The following is a 17,371-nucleotide window of genomic DNA, read 5'->3' on the forward strand; positions in this document are numbered from 1 at the left end:
TTTCCCGGGGAGGTGTGACAGCTCAGTCTGCACTGGTTATTCCTGTCAGCACAGTATTATGAACAGGCTCTTACTCGCTACCCCTCACAGGGAGATGGTGTTACTCTGTGGAAAAAGCATTTGCTCACCTTTCCCTGGTGATGCAATCTCGATCTTTTATTATGGAAGTATCTCCTGGATGTTGGATTAGATGGCACCGTGGAAGCAATGAGACATGATAATCTGGAGAGGAATGGACACATGTGGTTGCAGAGTGAGATAGTATGTTCTGCCTGTGCTCTGGTACTTCCTGTGCGTGACATTCTTTCCTGCTTGCTCCGAGTGCCGAGCTCGGGTGTAGGTTTTGAAGTGTAATGGCCTCGCTTTTTTTAAAAAAAGATTGTTTTACCATCCATGAGTGATGAACTCGCTGCAGCAGAGGTGGGGCTGTGCAGACAGTGCAGAGAGGGCCCGTGAGGAGGGAGGAGCGGGCTGGCTGTGAGCCGGGGATGTCGGTGCCTATTTACCGAAACGAGCAGATTTTGGCGGCACGGTGCCCGCGCCGCCGGTCCCGGAACAGTCGTGGGGCGGCAGGACGGCCTGCGCTGGCCATGCCGTCCGTGCACGCCCTGGCCGCCTGCTCCCGATTCGAGGGAAGCGGCCTCAGGCCCTCCCTGGCGCCCCGCGGCCCGACCGGCACCGGCACCGGGACGAGAACCAGGGTCGGCACCGGGGACCGGGGCGGGGCTGGCGGAGCCTGCGGGGCTGTCTCGCCAGCCAATGACAGGCGGCGCGGAGCGTTACATCACCGCCGGCGGCTCCCATTGGCTGTGGCGCGCTCTGGCCGCGCCCCGAGGCGGCCGCACCCGCGGGGCCCGGTGCGGGATCCCGGCGGGGCCCGGTGCGGGATCCCGGCGGGGCCCGGTGCGGGATCCCGGCGGGGCCCGGTGCGGGATCCCGGCGGGGCCCGGTGCGGGATCCCGGCGGGGCCCGGTGCGGGATCCCGGCGGGGCCCGGTGCGGGATCCCGGCGGGGCCCGGTGCGGGATCCCGGCGGGGCTCTGGAGAGCGCCGTCCGGGCCCAGCCGCCCAGCAGTAGCTGCTGAAGGGAAGATACGGTCATAGCTTAGCTTCAGCCGCCTGGGCTGAACCGTATCCACTAATGAAAATACATTGGTTCACGAGGGGAAATGGTGCTGGGTGCAAGTCTGAGCAGGGAGAGGAGCGGGTGGAGTGCAGCCCTGCAGAAAGGGACCCGGGTGCTGGTCAGCAGCATCTCGGCTGCAGCGAGTGTGTGCCCTGGCATCCAGAGGGCAAACCCCGTTCAGGCGGGAGCAGAATGGGAGGGCACAGAATCCCATCCTGGGGCAGTTACACACAGCAGAACCAGATGTTCGTGAGAGGGGATGGTCCCAATATAGGTCTTCTCCCTGGGATCCAGGGTCAGGACACCAGCAAATGGCTCCAAGCTGCATCTAGAGAGGCTCAGACTGGACAAGAGGGAGCATTTCCTTACTGATAGGGTCACACCTACCCCAGGCTTCCTGCAGAGGAGGTCAGTGCCCCAGGCCCATCTGTGTTTGAGGAGTTTAGACAATGCCCAACATGCTGTGACATGGGCCAGCCCTGATGGGGTTGAGCAGTGGAACCACGGAATCTGTGTAGGTCCCTTCCAGCTGGCTGTTCTGTATTCTGTATTCTATTCCTGCTTAAACTTCAGATGTAGAAAAGGATTGAGTGTTGAGTTCATTGATTGTAATTCTTCCTAGAAACAGGGAGCTTCTGTAGTGCAAAGAGTCTAATTCCTGTGAAAGTTCAGAGTAGTTTTATTAAAATCTAATATCTCTGTGACATTTTAAACTAAGAACCCTTTTTTAACAAGACGGAAAACACTTATGTTCCCCAAATCCCATTTTTTTGTGGTACGTGAAGCAGTACCTGTGGTTCCTGCAGTGTTGTGGACTGTGCTGCTTTCCTCCCAGAGGTGAATCTGGCTCTGGAATTGTGCCCATGTCCCTGGTTGCTTTCCTTACCAGAGCACAGGTGAGGCTTTACAGGGTATCTTGTCCCATGGCTGAAGCACAGGGCAAGGCCCCACGGCATGAGAGCAGGGGTGGTCACAGGACTGATGGGGTCTCCCAGCCTGTGCTCACCTGGCTCCCTTCTGGTTGCTCTCCCTGACAAACCAACCCCTCTCTTTCTGCTATTCTGCAGTAACACTCCATTTCCTTCTTGAAGGCAGCATGCATGCTTAACTTACTTTTCTTGGGTTGTCCAAATATCTTGAGAATTATCTGCTGTGCCTCCTAGGAATAGAAACTTCCTAATGGAGCAGGATTGCAGCACTGCATTAGCAGGTCAGGTTTAGCCTCCTGAAGCTGGCTAGTGGTGAACCTGAAACTGAGAGCTTTGTGCCTCCTGTCCCTGGAAGCTACAGGGATGACACATAACATAACTGTAGGAAAAGTTGTGCTCTGCTGCAGCAGAATTGTTATTTTCAACCCAGTGTTATGGTGTTTGGCTTGGCAAGCTCATGTGGGTAGGAGAGGCTCAACCCTTCCTAGATGGGGATGTCCTTGGGTTTGCTGTGTATGATAGCTGTCTATTGACCAAGTTTCTTCATGTACCTTTTCTGGGGAGGAAAGCACTGTGTGACTGTGTAAGCCAAAACTTTATGAGAAGTATTTTGTTGACATCTTTGCAGTATACTTTAGTAAGAAGGAATCTGTGTCATGCTGTCAGTGTGGGCACAAGCAGGTCCCCTTTTGGGGACATGTGTGAGTGTGTCTGTCAAGGTGAAGAGGGCAAAGGCCCGACAGGCCTGAGTGTGTCTGGCTGCTTCTTCTGTAGGCTCGTCACGGGGTACATCCTGGGGTGGTGCTGTTCTCATCAAGTGCTGCTGTGCTCTCCAGCGCAAGAGACTTTACAAGAACGTGAAGCCTGGCACTGAGAGCAGAAGAGGGAGAAAATGGGAGAATGAGCACTGGTCTCTGCTTAAATACCTTTGCCCTTTCCCAGAGAATATGCCAGGCTGCTCAAGAGCAGTGGGGGAAACTTGTGCTGTTCTTGCAGCTCTGCTCGTGTCCTGTCTGTCATCTGGAAACTCATCCCAGTGCTGATCATGCTGTCCTGCGCTGATGGCAGGCACAGGGGTTGTGCATCTGTCCCACAGATTCTGAAGTGTTGAGGGGGATTTTTGGGGTGGCTGAAGGTGACATTTCAGTTCCTGATAGCCATCAGTGACTTTGTGGCTGATCGTTGTTCTGTGGCTGATGTATTAGTAACTCATTTGCAACTCAGCTGCTGGACTTTCCCCTGCTGCACTTTCCATGTTCTGCCCCACTTCAGTGACTGCTGAGATCAAGAGGTTCGTTTCTGCCTTATCTCTGGGCACACGCCTCATGTGTCAGTGTGGCTGGGCATGCAGCAGTTGCCATGTTGAATAATTCTTGTTTTTCTGTCTGGGATTTTTCACTGTCAGGTAGCTAGATGAGAGCTGCAGCCCTTCACAGCTTCCCTTACAATGGCGTGCAGACTACGACAGGGTGATGGATGGAGTTCTGTGTGGCTCTCGGTGTCAGGTCAGGAGCAGAACTCAGGGAGCAGAGTTTGAGACAGTATGCACCTGTGCATGTGAGTCCCATCTTGCTGTTCTTCACTGGATACTGGAAGTTCAAAAAATTAATTCAGGTAGCACACTGCCGTTTGGTTCTCTTTTTTCTGTGGAAGGTCTGTCTGTCATTTGGACTGGCACTTCCCAGCTGTTGATGGCTGGAGTTACAGTTGGATTTCAGTGCTCAGGCTTACAGATGCTCTCAATCTATGCTGTAACTATCCAGTGTTAAGAAAAGAGCTGTGATTCATGGGGACCTGAACTCAGAGAGACGGGAAATGAAACCCTGAGTCTGCTGCATCTTTATCTCTTTGTTGTCTTCTCACTTCTGGGGGGAGTCTCAGTTGCTTGAATAATTTTTCATCTGAAGGCAGTTGGTGACTTTTCTACCTCTGGATTTACATTTCTTCAAGGGGACAGAGTGCAGGATTCTTGGAGAAAAAATGCTAACAGACTGAGTGTTTGGATTCTGGGATGCTGGAGTCTGGTTTTCTCAGCCTCTGTTGTGACTGGAAAGAAACTTGCTGAGGTAGTAAAAGATAAGCACCAGTCCTCCAAGCAAGCTGGTGCTTAGAGGGCTGCCAGCTCCCTGACAGGCTTTGACAGTGGATCTGTTTTTTTTCCAGTTGGTGGAGGAAACTAATCACATGCTGTAATTTTTATAGTGTTCCTTGACCATAGGGAAGGTATTAAGAAGAAGGGAGTATGTGAGATCTTTTAACATTTTTATTGATTCATGCAGGGGCTTCCTGATAAATGAACCCTTGGGATGTGCCAGAATCAGCTGAGGGGCACTTCAGGGTGCAGAGGGGACTGAGCTTTTGTCACAGCCCCGTTCTGTCCTTGCTCACAGGCTGTGACGGATAGCTGGCACTCACTCCTTGCAGCAGTGGCTGGAGCAGGAGTGGCTGGCTGCTGCTCTCCCAGCATTCCTGGGAGGCTGGAGGTGGTGGTCACACTCTGGCTGCCTGCAACCGAGGGATGGAGTTCTCTCTGCATTCCTTACAGAACTGTTCTAAAAATACTGTGGTCTGTGCAGCAGCACCAAAGCCTTCCCTTGTCAGCCCTCTGTCTTGGGAAGCCCAGGCAGCGATCGTGGTATCCTGACAGCTGCCACAGGTTTGGTAGAGCTTAGGCTTGGGAAGAGGCTTCCTGCTGGGCCAGGAGAGGGGGGAGGCCATGTGCTGGCTCTGACTCCAGAACCTGCCGGCAGGGAGGCTGCATGGCAAATCCTGATGGACAGAGGCACAGCCAGACATAGGTTAGCTGTGGAAGCATGGTGATTTTCAAGAATTCCATGGTAACATGGATGACAGGCATAGCTGTATCCTGTTTCTCTTTATCAGTGCTCAGGAAAAATCCCATTTCAGGTGTCTAGTACCTGTCTCCCAGGCCCTCTGTCTCTGCAAAATGTGACCCCAAGACCTCTTGTCCCAACTTTCTGGCTATTCTGGCATGAAGTTTGCTTGCAGATATGTGTGCTTGCCTGTGCACATACATTGAGATTGAGAAGCACATTGGCACAGAAAATAGTTTGTAAAATAGTTTAACAAAAAGACAGTACAGGTGATGGTGACCAGGCTCAGGGCTTGGCTTGAGACTCATCTTGATCATTCTTTTTCCACACTTTCGGAACTTCCTTCAAACATCCCATGAATAGTGTACCCAAATATTCCATCTCAAAATTACCCATAATCTCACCTTGAAGCCATTTTTACTTCTGACATCTTAAGGCAGTCAACTTTGCAATTTATATATGTGTCAAGATCAGGTATTCATAGTCCTCTTTAAAATACGATGTTTGCTCACTTCATTGCCTGCTTTCTCCAGTATTACCAGAAAACATTAAATAATCACTTTTCATTAGCGTTTCATATGGCTTCAGGGATTGTTTCCAAGACCGGTACTTCCACAGTATACCAATTTTTATGGCATTTTCTGTTCAGTGTACTTATCTTTCAACCCCTCCTGTGTGATTGATGTTATTCAGAGTTGCCTGCAGTGATTTGAAGATCTCTCTGCCAAGTGAAAGTATCACTGAAGAACAGGATGGGCTATAGCAGACTGGGAGTAGCTTACATGGAGTTTATCCTGTCTGGTTTTCCCTCTCTCCTTGGAGTTTTCACACTGCTGGCACTCATCTGAACTTACTGCCCCAGTGCAGTTACCAGAACTTTCCTGATGAACTTCTGTCTGAATGGACTTATTTACAGATATTGGGTTTTCTTCCACACTTGCTTATTTATTTTGCTGTGCTGTTTCTGTTTCCCTTTGGGAGTTAGGGGTGAAGAATCATTGCCTCTTCCTCCTTCCATAGACCAGTTCGGTATGACTGAGCTCTCAGACTCCACTGGATTGCTTGTTTGTTTTGAAGCACCAAGTGAGACTGAGCGCTTGTCCCTTTGGTCTTGCATTAGGCAATTTGTATTCATTTCTGGTATCCATTAAATTGGGGGAATGTTGCCTGTCTCCCTGTGGGATACTCGGCACTGGTGGGGCTGCACCTCAAGTCCTGGGGTCAGTTCTGGGCCCCTCCCAACAAGAGAGACATTGAGGGACCGGAGCATGTCCAGGGAAGAGAACAGAGCCGGGGAAGAGGCTGGAGCCCCAGGAGCGGCTGAGAGAGCTGGGGGTGGTTTCAGCCTGGAGAAAAGAGGGCTCAGGAGAATCTTATCACTCTCTACAACTCCCCAACAGGAGGCTGCAGCCAGGTGAGGGTTGGACTCTGCTTCCAGGAAACAAGGGACAGGACAAGTAGAAGTGGCCTCAAGGTGGGCCAGGGGAGGTTCAGGTTGGGTATTAGGGAAAATTCCTTCCCTGAAAGATTTGGCCAGGCTTCAAACAGGCTGGCCAGGGCAGGGGTGGAGTCCCCATCCCTGGAGGTATTTAAAAGCTGTATGGATGTGGCACTTCGCGACATGGGTTAGTGGTGGCCTTGGTAGTGCTGGGGGAATGGCTGGACTCGATCTGAGAGCACTTTTCCAATCTCAGTGACTGTATCCTGAGAAGTGCTGCTTCTGTTCAAAGGACTTTAACTCCTGTCATACTTTTGTGTTTTTGTAAACTGCTGATATACTGCCTGGGGAGTTACCTGGCGGGAATTTGTAGTTAGGTCTGTCCTGCAGTGTGTTGTTTAGCCAGAACTGTCAGAGTGCTTTTGGAGAGGCTGGATAGCCACTGGGTGACAGCCTGTAGAATGGTGGTGTGACACCATGCAGTGGTTCAAAACTTGCCCCTTTTCCTGCAGAGCAGATGCAGTTCTGGCTGGCAGGAGGGGCCTGGGCTCCGTGCAGGGTGTCCTGGCTCCCAGCGGGGCTCAGCTGTGCGGGTCAGCACAGAGCAGGACCCACGGGAAGTGACAGAGACACGTCCTGTCAGTGCCTAAAGGATGTGTCAGCTTTTGGCTCGGGTCTCAGCACAGCATCTCCTGAACAGGTGCAGTGAAGTTACGAGCGAGGGAGAACTTCAACACATGGAGGACTTTTAACCCTGTCTTTAAATGGTCCGGACGTGTCCATTGGGTTAACAGCTAACTTCTTGCTGATGTGTTTGATCTTCTTACTTGTTGCAGCATGTCTGGAAAAACCAATTATTATATTGCTGATGGTCAGATTGTCTTTTCCTTACAGTTAAGTTGCTGCATGAGGTAGTCTGTACAGCCATGGTAATAATCAATACCTTCCTTTCCTTGCCACTGTTAAATTATGCTGGCTGTTTTAATTTTCTTGTTGAATTAAAGCCTTTCAAGCATTTTACTACCATGACTACAATTGTCAAGGCCAATGTGCCAGTTTAATTAAAACATGAAGTAGGATTGTTTCTTTCTTCGTTGGATTTCTTTTCCCTTTGCCTGCAGTGGACCTGGCATTCCTTATTGTGTTACATTCTGGATTAGCCTCAGATCCCAGAGAGCCCTTTTTGTTCAGTTTCTGTTGGTAAATTTGCTGCTTTTTGTTTCCCCACAGCTCAAGGAGAAGCTGAGCTCCTCATGGCCCAGCTGCTGGCTCTGGTGGTCTCTTATCTCTAGTCCCAGCTGTTTGCCAGGTGATTGGGCAGAGCTTTCACATTTCTCTGGCCTAAACAAGTGGTCAGGGAAACTGGTTAATGTATTCATGCTACTCTAAACCAGACCTGGGGCTTCTTGTGAGGGTCTGGCCTGGTGTGCTGCCACTCCTCAGCTCTTTTTCAATGTGCAGGTCCATTCTGTGGTGATATCCTAGTTATTGTGGATTTTTTCCCAGTTTTTATACCCTTATTTTCTACACTTTAAATCATTGCTGTCACTTGTGATTCAGGCTGTATTTATTTTTTGTTTAATTGGCAGATCATGTGAACTACAGAATGTCTCTCCAAAAGTCTGTGTTCTTTCAGCAACAGATACACAGATGTTTGAGAGCTATAGAAAAAATACATGTTGGACAATGGAATAACCGTCCAGAGGGAAATTTAACTTCCAAACTATTTTTCCCTTAGAGCTGTTGTCCCAGTCCACCCATACTCCTTTAAGTAATTCACTTGAAATTCTTCTTGAGTTTCCTTGCCTCCTGTTTACATGGACTCAGAGCTGTGTTGGTACTTTTGTAGTCTGGAACTGCTTCCTCTGCTGTGCTGCAGAAATTCAGGCTAAGCTGGGCTCACGTCACTTCCTCCCTCAGAGTGTAAAAGCTACCTAGTCTGGGGCTGTCTGGGACAAACACCAGAGTAATACGTTATCTCAATGCTTTCGTGAGGGTTTAGGCTTCTGCTTTGCCGAGCATGGAGAGGGATGTGGGATAGGGATTTGGCAAGCAGGAGGAATCTGCTGTTGCCTTTCAGTTGTCTGTCTGCATTTTTCCCCTTGTATTCTTCTCCCCAAGTGTAGAATCTCCTGAGAAACAGAATTGCCATCGGTGATGTCAGCTGGGTTTTGTGTCTTGAGTCATATCTGGTGCTCTGGAATATTGCCTATGAGTCATGGAAATCATTTATGCTTGAGGAGCTTGGCCAGGACTGGGAGATGTGACAAGTCCACAGGCCCAGCTGCATTATTGGGGCAGAGTTTGAGTAGTTGCTAGTACTTGAGGACTTACTCAATCCGGTAAAGCTGGAGGCCTTTCAAGAGAGGGCCTTTAACTGTTGGACTCCGTGATTTAGATGTCTTTTCCAACCTTGATGTTTCTGTGCACAGGCAGCAGGTGGGACAGAGGAAGAGAATCCAAAGGGATGAAGGGATGCAAGGGCACTGGGTGTCGGTGTGGTGGCTGTTATCTTGTCCTTGCACTGCTTACACACACCTGCCTTTCTGCTACCTCGGGCTTCTTCAAACTTCCCTGAAGTTAAAGCCTTTTGCCATTCAGCTTTAGTAATTGTACTGGGCAATTTTATGCTGCTGTCATCCCTAAGATATTGCTTATTCTCAAATTTGAAGGAATAAATGTTCTATCCTTAATTATTTTTATTCCTTCAGCTTCCTTTAATGATGAAACATAACGGCCCTGGCCTGTTGGTATCAGTATGCATGTATATACATATATATATAATATCAAGTTTTTAAGATGAATGTGAACATCTTCCTAAACCAAATCTCAGTCCTTTCACCCCTCAGTTATGTAGGCGGCTCAAGTAGAAGGAAGTGGGGTGGTTCATACTCAGCTGTCACCTTCTGTGATGGTTTTCCATAGTTAACCTCTGTAGCTGAGGCTCTCCTTATGTAATTATGGCCTGTATCCCTTATTCCTGGCTGTGCCACACCTTGCAGCTGCTTGTGTCATACTCATTTACTGCTCAGTTGCCAGAGAAGTCTGTATCATTATGGTTTTGCTGTGCTTGGCGTCATTTGTCACTGCAGTGTGTCGCCTGCAGTGTCAGGGTATTGAATGTCATCGGGCCTGTTCAGATTCCCTTGGGAGATCATAAGGAGTCCCACCTGTATTGGTGGCCTGTCACTCTGTATTGTCAGGCTGCTGAAGGAGTAGAATGGGATAGAGTTGTTCGGCTGGAATGATGAAATTGGGTAAATTTGATCATGTGAATGCTGCAAATACATCTTTGAATGCTGCTACATATCTGAAGAGAAACAGTGTTATGGAAAACTTTGCTGCTGGGAGCAGGGTTCACCTCTGATCTCTGCAGGTCTTTCAGCCTTATGTCCTCCCACAGCCTTTGCCATTCTTGTGCCAGGCTCTAAACTCTCAATTCCCTCCCCTTACCTTGCTGCTTTCTAAGTGTTCATCTGTGTCTTTAATATTTGGTGTGGATGTACTTGTGCTGGGTCAATGTTTACAATTATTAACTAAAGAAATTACTGTAGTGATTTCCCTTGTGTTGGTTCCCACCTCTGAACCTGCAGCTTTCCCCTTATTCCTGTCAGCTTTGATTGAGTTTCAGGTATCATCACCTTTCAGAGGATTCCTCCACAAAGTTGGATCTGAGTTCTTGAGACATTTCTCTATCCCTTTTGTATGGTTGGAGTGGGTTTTTTGTGTTGGAATGAACTACAGGTATCCTAAACCATGAAAATCTAATATATTGTTGGCAGAAGGCGGCTTTGCTAAAACACAGTGTTTGTGCACAAGAGGTTTTCCCACTGGTATGCTCAGGACTTGCTGCTCACATGGCCTACAGTTACTCATGTTTTGGGTATGCCCTGCTTCAAGATACGTGTGCAAATCCTGTCCTGGAATTCTCATTTAATTAAAAGTTAATGAGCAGAGTTCATAATTCTCCTATGAGTGCTGCGTGGCAATGATCTGGTCTTGCTGGCTTAGAGCTCACAGGTCTCTCCACCCTTCCCTCCAGGTGAACCAGCGCAATGTCCCGGGGATTGACAGTGCCTACCTGGCCATGGATACGGAGGAAGGTGTGGAAGTTGTTTGGAATGAAGTTCAGTTTTCTGAGCGGAAGAACTTTAAGCTTCAAGAAGTAAGTTGATGTATTTCCCAACAGGATGTGAGAAACATACCTTGCCCTCGCGTGGGATTATGGATACTGGGGATTTTTTGTGTGGACTATTGGCTGGGTTTGGAGTGCTGTGATGTCCAAATGTAGCAAATTTGGCTTAAGCCTGGCCTGTATAGGAAATGTACTGGAAAGCTGTTGTGCTGTTTCCATGAGCTCTTGTGTTCATGTAGACGTGGCAATCAAACCTCACTCTGCTGAGATGCGGTGCAGAAGGAAATGGGATGCTGCCTGTTCTTAGCATAGGGGCTTGACATACATGTTGGTGTTTGAGGGGACCAAGACCCAAGAAGAAAGAAGGATATAGGTTGGTGTGGTCTCTGATGTGACGTGTCTTTGTCTTTCTGATGTTAAGGAAAAAGTTAAAGCAGTGTTTGACAACTTAATTCAGCTGGATCATCTCAACATTGTGAAGTTCCACAAATACTGGGCTGATGTGAAAGAGAACAAGGCCAGGGTAAGTGCAGCCATCAGGCTGTTGGGTTCTCATTTTGTGTTGTTAGGTAATTGGCAAGGTGGAGGGTAATGTGTCCTATTGCCCCGCAGGTGATCTTCATCACTGAGTACATGTCTTCAGGGAGCTTGAAACAGTTCTTGAAGAAGACAAAGAAAAACCACAAAACTATGAATGAAAAGGTAACTTTTTTTCCTGTATGACCGTATTCCTTTAGAGCCATCAGCCCCTGGAAAGCCCTTTCAGCAGAGGATCCCAGTGAGAACTGGATAATACATTGCTGCAGTTCCCCCGTGTCCCTGTAACCTAGTTCAGCTGCAGGTTCTCTGGGACAGCAGTTCTGTGCTGGTTGCTTTACTGCCAGTAGCTCTGCAGCTTCTTAGGTGTGGTGTGACAAGCATGTCCCTCTCCAGGGGCCCTCACAGTAAAGGAGGAAGGTGCGTGTGCATGGGAAACTCTGAAGGACAGGTGTTTTTCTGCACCCATGGGAATATGTAGAAACAAGCTGACCATAAGAGTACTGATTCTTTACACCTGCACTGAGTAAAAGCTGGAGTGTGTATTTCTTCCTACGAGTGGGTTGTGAATCACAGAACTACAGATTAGCTCCTTGTGGATGATTTTTATCCTTTTCCTCTTGTGTCTGCAGGCTTGGAAGCGATGGTGTACCCAGATCCTCTCTGCTCTCAGGTATGTGGGGTACTGACCTTGAGATCCCAGCAATCGGGACTGATGTGCCAGTGAGTGTGGCAGTTAAGTATTAGGGAGCTCTCCAGAGTATCCAGCTTTATAACCCGGGTTTCACCATGGTCAGGAGCATCTTGCAAAGATGACTGGGAAATCAAGTTCCATGTGAGAGGACTGAGAAAAACTTCTGTAGTGTTGGCAGGCTGCAGCCCTTTTGCAGGCAGTGGATTCATGGATATTGAGGCATGGTGTTGTTAGATGTGTGTGTACATTTCTTGATGATGCAGATCTTCTGCAGCCATCTTAGCTCAATACAGCTGAGTAGAATGTGTTTTGGGTTTTAAAAACTCTGTTCCACCTGAGCTAGAGTTGATGAGTAGCTAATTAGAACCTTAGAAAAACAATAGCCTGGATGACAGAGCATGGCTTTCACTCCATAGAGAAAACTGGTGTCATTTGGCCAAATTACAGCTGTTGGTGAATAGCTGGGGTTCTAATAAGCTTCTGGGAGCTGACTGTCCTCGTTTGTGCTAGCTGCTAACATAAAACTAAGGCAGAGTGAGATGCAAAACCAGAGTGTACCTGGGGCCCAGCACTGAAAAGCTGTATTTGTTTCTGCTGGCAAACATGCCCAGTTGTGTGTTTATAGCACTAAGTGCCTCTTTGGTCCCCTCTGCGTAGGGACAGAGTAAGGCTCTGATATTTTTGGTATGAAGTTGTAACCCTTTTAGAATCCATTCAGCAGTACTGGCTTGGATGAAATTGTGTCTTTACCTGTGGTACCCTGAGTTTCTTGGGAACTGATCAGAGAAAGCTTTCTGTTCCGCCCCCCCCCCACCCCCGTTCTGGAGATTGATCATTAGAGACAATTCCTATTTATTCCTGGTTCTCACCTAGCTAGAGGCTGATGTACAGTCATGGAATTGTACCTCCCGGCTACTGTAAATCCCTGGCATGTGCCCTTTGCTCTCCTGTTCTCTTCTGATGTTTCTTGAGATGGGAAGGGGTGAAGGGAGGGATTCAAGGCCTTGACCAGTGCTTTGTTCTGCATCTCCAGCTACCTCCACTCCTGTGATCCCCCCATCATTCACGGCAACCTGACCTGTGACACCATCTTCATCCAGCACAACGGACTGATCAAAATTGGGTCAGGTAATGCTTGCTGGGGGTTCCCCTGCCTGTCAGACAGACTGCCCAAACAGAAAAAGGCATCTACTCCTTTCCAGGTTCCCTGGCATGATAGGCATGTGTGTACATGTGCTTGTCCACATCAGATGTGCCAGAGACTGGGAGCAGAATTCAGTGGTGATTGGAGCCTTGTCAGGTGCAGGAAAGACTGATACTGGGATACTGTTTGCCTTTTAGCCTCTTCTTTAATGTTGTGTCTCAAGGGGCTGACCCAGGAAATGATGCTGAAACTGTGAAGTTCTGTAAGCACATCATCTGTGGGTTCACCCCACAGGTTTTTATGTTAATACACACGGAGTTCTCCCAGCACTGTGGAGCTTTGGGAGCTGCCTGGGGAGCTGTGTCCATGAGGGCCACGAGAGTGCTGCTTGTAGCAACCTGCGTTTATAATAAAGTGGACAGGCTGTGACTGCAGCGAGCGGTTTGTCCTGACATCCTTACCCAGTATCCCTCCCATGGGCCTGCCTCCTGCTGAGCTGCCCTGCACCTGACTGGCACAGACATGCCCTGCTTGGGCAGCCACCCTGTGCAGAAATGGTTTATTTCATAAGTAGGCAGTGATGTTCCTGGCAGTGCAATGCATCCTTGCATGCTCTGTTTTTTCCTGCTATTCCCATGTCTCTAAAAATCTGTCTGCAGTCAGGATGCATTACGTCACACCTTGACATGACCTTTCAAGGGACAGCTTTGCTACCTGTTGTTCAACTTCTGCAAGTATTCTCGATCTGAGGAGTAGGTCTTTGCTTTTCCTGGAGTTGTTGTCTGTGTGAGTTCTGCTTTGATGTGGCAATGTACAGGGAAAGAGGCTCTGCATCACCTGTCATCCAGAAATAGCCTCTCCATCAGCTGCAGACCTGTGGCTTTTCTTCCCATCAAAGAACTCCTACGTTGTTGCTTTGTTCCAGAATTGGGGTAGCAGATTTGTGCGTGTACCAGGGAGACAGGGTCATGGCAGAAGGAGCACTCTGCCCCCGACCTGCCTGTAAACTTGGGGACTTGCTCTTCACACAGACTGATGTCATCGTGTCATCACACAGACTTTAGACTTTGTCCCAAGTGGGAGAAATTTCCAGGAGTGTGTACATCTAGTACCCGTATGCTGGCAAACTCCCTGGCATTCAGTTCAGACTGATGGGAAGACTTGAGTACTCAAGAAATTATCTTTTTTAGTGTACTTTCAAAGTATCATGCAGCTGCCATCCTTCTGCAGGGCAGCCAGTGCTGTCTGTAAAACCAAACGCATGGAGTTTGCATTGGAGCTATGGTTTTCACCAGAGGGAGATCCTGCAGGTCATTAGACCTGCTGTGCCCAGAGCATGCAACTCCAGTGGTGCGTTCAGAGGCTGTGTAGAAGGAAGATGGCTCTTCAGGTGTGGGGTACAAATGGTGGCCTCAGCACAGTTACACCTTTGCTCTCTTCAGTTTCACAGAGCTTTGCTTCTGTCAGGTGCAGCAGGAGGGACATGGCAGTCACACGCGTGTGCTCATGCCAGGAGTAGTGGGTGTCTGTGCTGTTACAGCTGCAGGATGTGCTGGAGTGTGTGCAGCTGCAGCGCTCAAATGCAGCTGTTCCTGAGCAGACCTCTCTGTTCCATAGCTGTGGGCTGCCTGGCTCACCTCATGTTCAGAAGTGAAGTGATTTATCTGGAAGATTCTGGTCCTTTCCTAAATTAAAAAAGGAGGTGAGTGCAAGTGGACTTGTGGTCAGAAGAGGAATTCTCCAGATGGGAAAGCTGTGGCTCCAGTGCAGGCTGGAATTAGAGTTGGCAGTGTTGCAGGATGTATCCTGTTCCTGCAGTGCCCACCCAACCAGAAGAGGCAAAGCTACATCGCCAGGACTGCTGGTTGTGTTGGAGCTTGGGCCTTTCTCCCTGGCACTGCTGCCTTCACAGTGCCAGATGGGCTGGGTTTGAGTTTGGGCCCTGGAATGACAGTTGCTCCAGGGTCACTGACAATGCCAGACATAAGTTTGCTGCTTCCTGTCCTTATTCGGTACAGGTGGCTGGTATCTGAGCATTTCCCTGTGTTTACTTAAAAGCAGCAGGGCAGTAATTTCTATGGATTTATGGGGAACAAGGATTCAGTGCACTATGTTCTGTGCTTTGGTGCTGTCTCTGTCCCCAGTACTGTGCTCGGTGCTGCTCCCAGAGTTCGTCTCCCTGTGGCTTTGGCAAAGAGAATACTTGCTGAATGTGGGGCAAAAACCTGGCTAAGGCAGCTGCTGGTGTGCACTGCAGGACATCCTGCTGTCTGCCCGGGAAGGATGTGCCAGGAGAGCAGTGTCACACTGGAAATGTCTGGTAGTGGTTCCTGTGACACATGTTCAGGTGTGGGAACAGCCTTTTTGCTCCTTGCTGCTTCCTCAGATGCAGGAGCATGTGCATTGGCTGGACTGATCACTGTTTCTCTGTTCAGTATGTCAATCTGTGTGCTGGAGGTCAGCTGTGGAAGAAAAAGGGAGTGGGAAGGAGGAAAGATATTGCATACTGCTTAAATGCAAAAGCCATCCATAATCCAATCATTTGCTAACCTTTTTTTTTTTAGTGCCATAAAGTGCAGTTAATAGATTTAAGGAGAATAAGTTTCAAATGAGTGGGGAGCTTTGGAGAACTTGTCATGAGGATAGGAAAGACATTTACAGCTCTTAAACTTGCCACTGGTGTTCCCAGAGACCGGAATGTTCCACCTGCTTTGTGGAGCTATGGTCAGATGAAAGCATTCCTTGTGATAAGTCCAAGTTGTGCCCTGTGTACTCTTCACAGAACCCACGTGCCACACAATTGTGCCTCCATGGGTGTCTGTGCTGTTTAACAAGGGGACATGCTGCCAGGTGTGTTCTTGGGACAGGTTACAGATGCTCTGAGTGTGGGGAGAACAGCGTGTACAGACAGGGTGCCTGCTGCTGCTGCCTGCTTGTGTTGGCATTGTTGGGAGCTGTTCGTGGAATTCTCACTGGCAGTATAAGAACCGTTCATGGGTGGAAAGAAGTGACGTGTTTGAACTAAAAGTCCTTTTGGGCAGCTTTTGGAGTGCCTCGGCAGAAGGGAGGCCTCAAGCTGGAGAGTCTCAGTGTCCTCTGGTACCTCTGAAGTATCAGCATGTGCTGAGTGAGACCTTGATGGAGCACAGAGGAAGCTCCGTGGAGCGCAGTGCAGATTTCCCACTTGTGCCTCCAAGTGTTGCTGCTTGTGCATTTCTCCTGTCTGCACTACACCTGACCTTGGACTCAGTCTGTATTTAGTTGTGTCTGCTCAGAGTCTGCCCTCAGTTCCAGGCCATGGAGCCAGGACTCTTATGGGTGTTAGCTCTGCTGTGGCATCATGGGCAGGTGTGTAAGTGTGGGTTCTTCTGCTGAGATCTGTGGCCAGAAGCTGCTGGGATGTAGAGAAAGGGAATTTTCTGATGAGGGGGTGGGGTGGGTGGGGCTAAGGGACTGTAGGACACTCACAGAAGAACAGAATTTCCAGCTTCTTGGTCTCAGAGTCAGCCATAATCTTCTGCTTGGTCAGAGATGCCTTGTCTCCCCTGCCCAGTCTGGTTCTCAGGTAGAAACTCTGATGTTCCTTAGGTAAATTTCTTTTGAAGAGGTGGCTGGAGGCAGGGCCTGGTGCTCAGTCCTGTCCCTGTGTGCCCTGACTCTGACCCAGCTGTCTCTATGGATGTAAGTGCTTTGCTGTTCACCAACTCATTGACTTTATCTCGTTTTACTTCCCGCTCACGGGCTGCTCTGTTACAACAGTCTTTCATAGGATATTTGCTAATGGTGAGCAAACTTCTCCGCTCCTGTGATGTGACTCCACTTATGTCATGTACATGATTTTATCTCTGTGTGTATCTGTATATATATATATTTTTATATATATATGTGTGTGTATATCTATATTTGTAACACACAAACATACACACTGATCTATTTACAGTGTTCCCTTGCTATAAGGCTGTGTGTAAAACTGTTTGGCTTAGGTGCATCCTGCTTGGAGAGCCTGTGTTCTGTGCTGGGATGCAAACTGTTCCTTGTGCTCTTGGCCAGAGCCTTACAGAGAGGGAGCACTGCCCTTTGTGAAGTCTCCTGGTTGTTAGTTTTCTCCCTCTCCATGTTCTTAGCGTGTGCTAGTCCACGTGCCCTGTGCATGCTGGCTCCTGCATGTCAACAAGCCATGCCTTGTTCTGAGCTCTTCCCAGCTGAACTTCCCACGTCCATTAGGCTCTTCCCTGCTGCTGCTCTGCTGCCCTTGGCTGGGACCCAGCCCTGGACTAGCCCCCACTGTGTGCTTGGCTATCCAATTGCTTGCTCGTAGTTTGAACTCCTTAGATGTGTTGGTTTTAAGATGAATGTTTCAGTGAATGTGTCTGGCTCCTGATGGCCAGAGCCGTCCTGCCCCAAATGAGTCCCTGGGTTGAAGTAAGCTTGGCTATTGATGCTTCCCCAGACAAATCTCTGGTTTTGGGGAGATCTGTGCATATGAGGAGGGAGTTGGGCTGGTGGGAGCCAGAGAAGGATTTGAGTGCTGCAAT

At 48.9% G+C, this 17,371-nt stretch overlaps 1 protein-coding gene across 1 annotated transcript in view; it reads left to right on the forward strand.

The window, feature by feature from the left end:
• NRBP1 (nuclear receptor binding protein 1) overlaps nucleotides 1-17,371 on the forward strand; it is a 33,998-nt gene that overhangs the window by 2,318 nt on the left and 14,309 nt on the right. The window contains exons 3-7 of the mRNA XM_082302728.1: nucleotides 10,369-10,491; nucleotides 10,883-10,984; nucleotides 11,074-11,163; nucleotides 11,631-11,671; nucleotides 12,726-12,820. Coding sequence (XP_082158854.1) covers nucleotides 10,369-10,491; nucleotides 10,883-10,984; nucleotides 11,074-11,163; nucleotides 11,631-11,671; nucleotides 12,726-12,820 — 451 coding nt within the window. The remainder of the gene's footprint in view (nucleotides 1-10,368; nucleotides 10,492-10,882; nucleotides 10,985-11,073; nucleotides 11,164-11,630; nucleotides 11,672-12,725; nucleotides 12,821-17,371) is intronic.

Source organism: Coloeus monedula, assembly GCF_965178545.1.
Source record: "Coloeus monedula genome assembly, chromosome: 2".
In the NCBI taxonomy this organism is placed as follows: domain Eukaryota; kingdom Metazoa; phylum Chordata; class Aves; order Passeriformes; family Corvidae; genus Coloeus; species Coloeus monedula.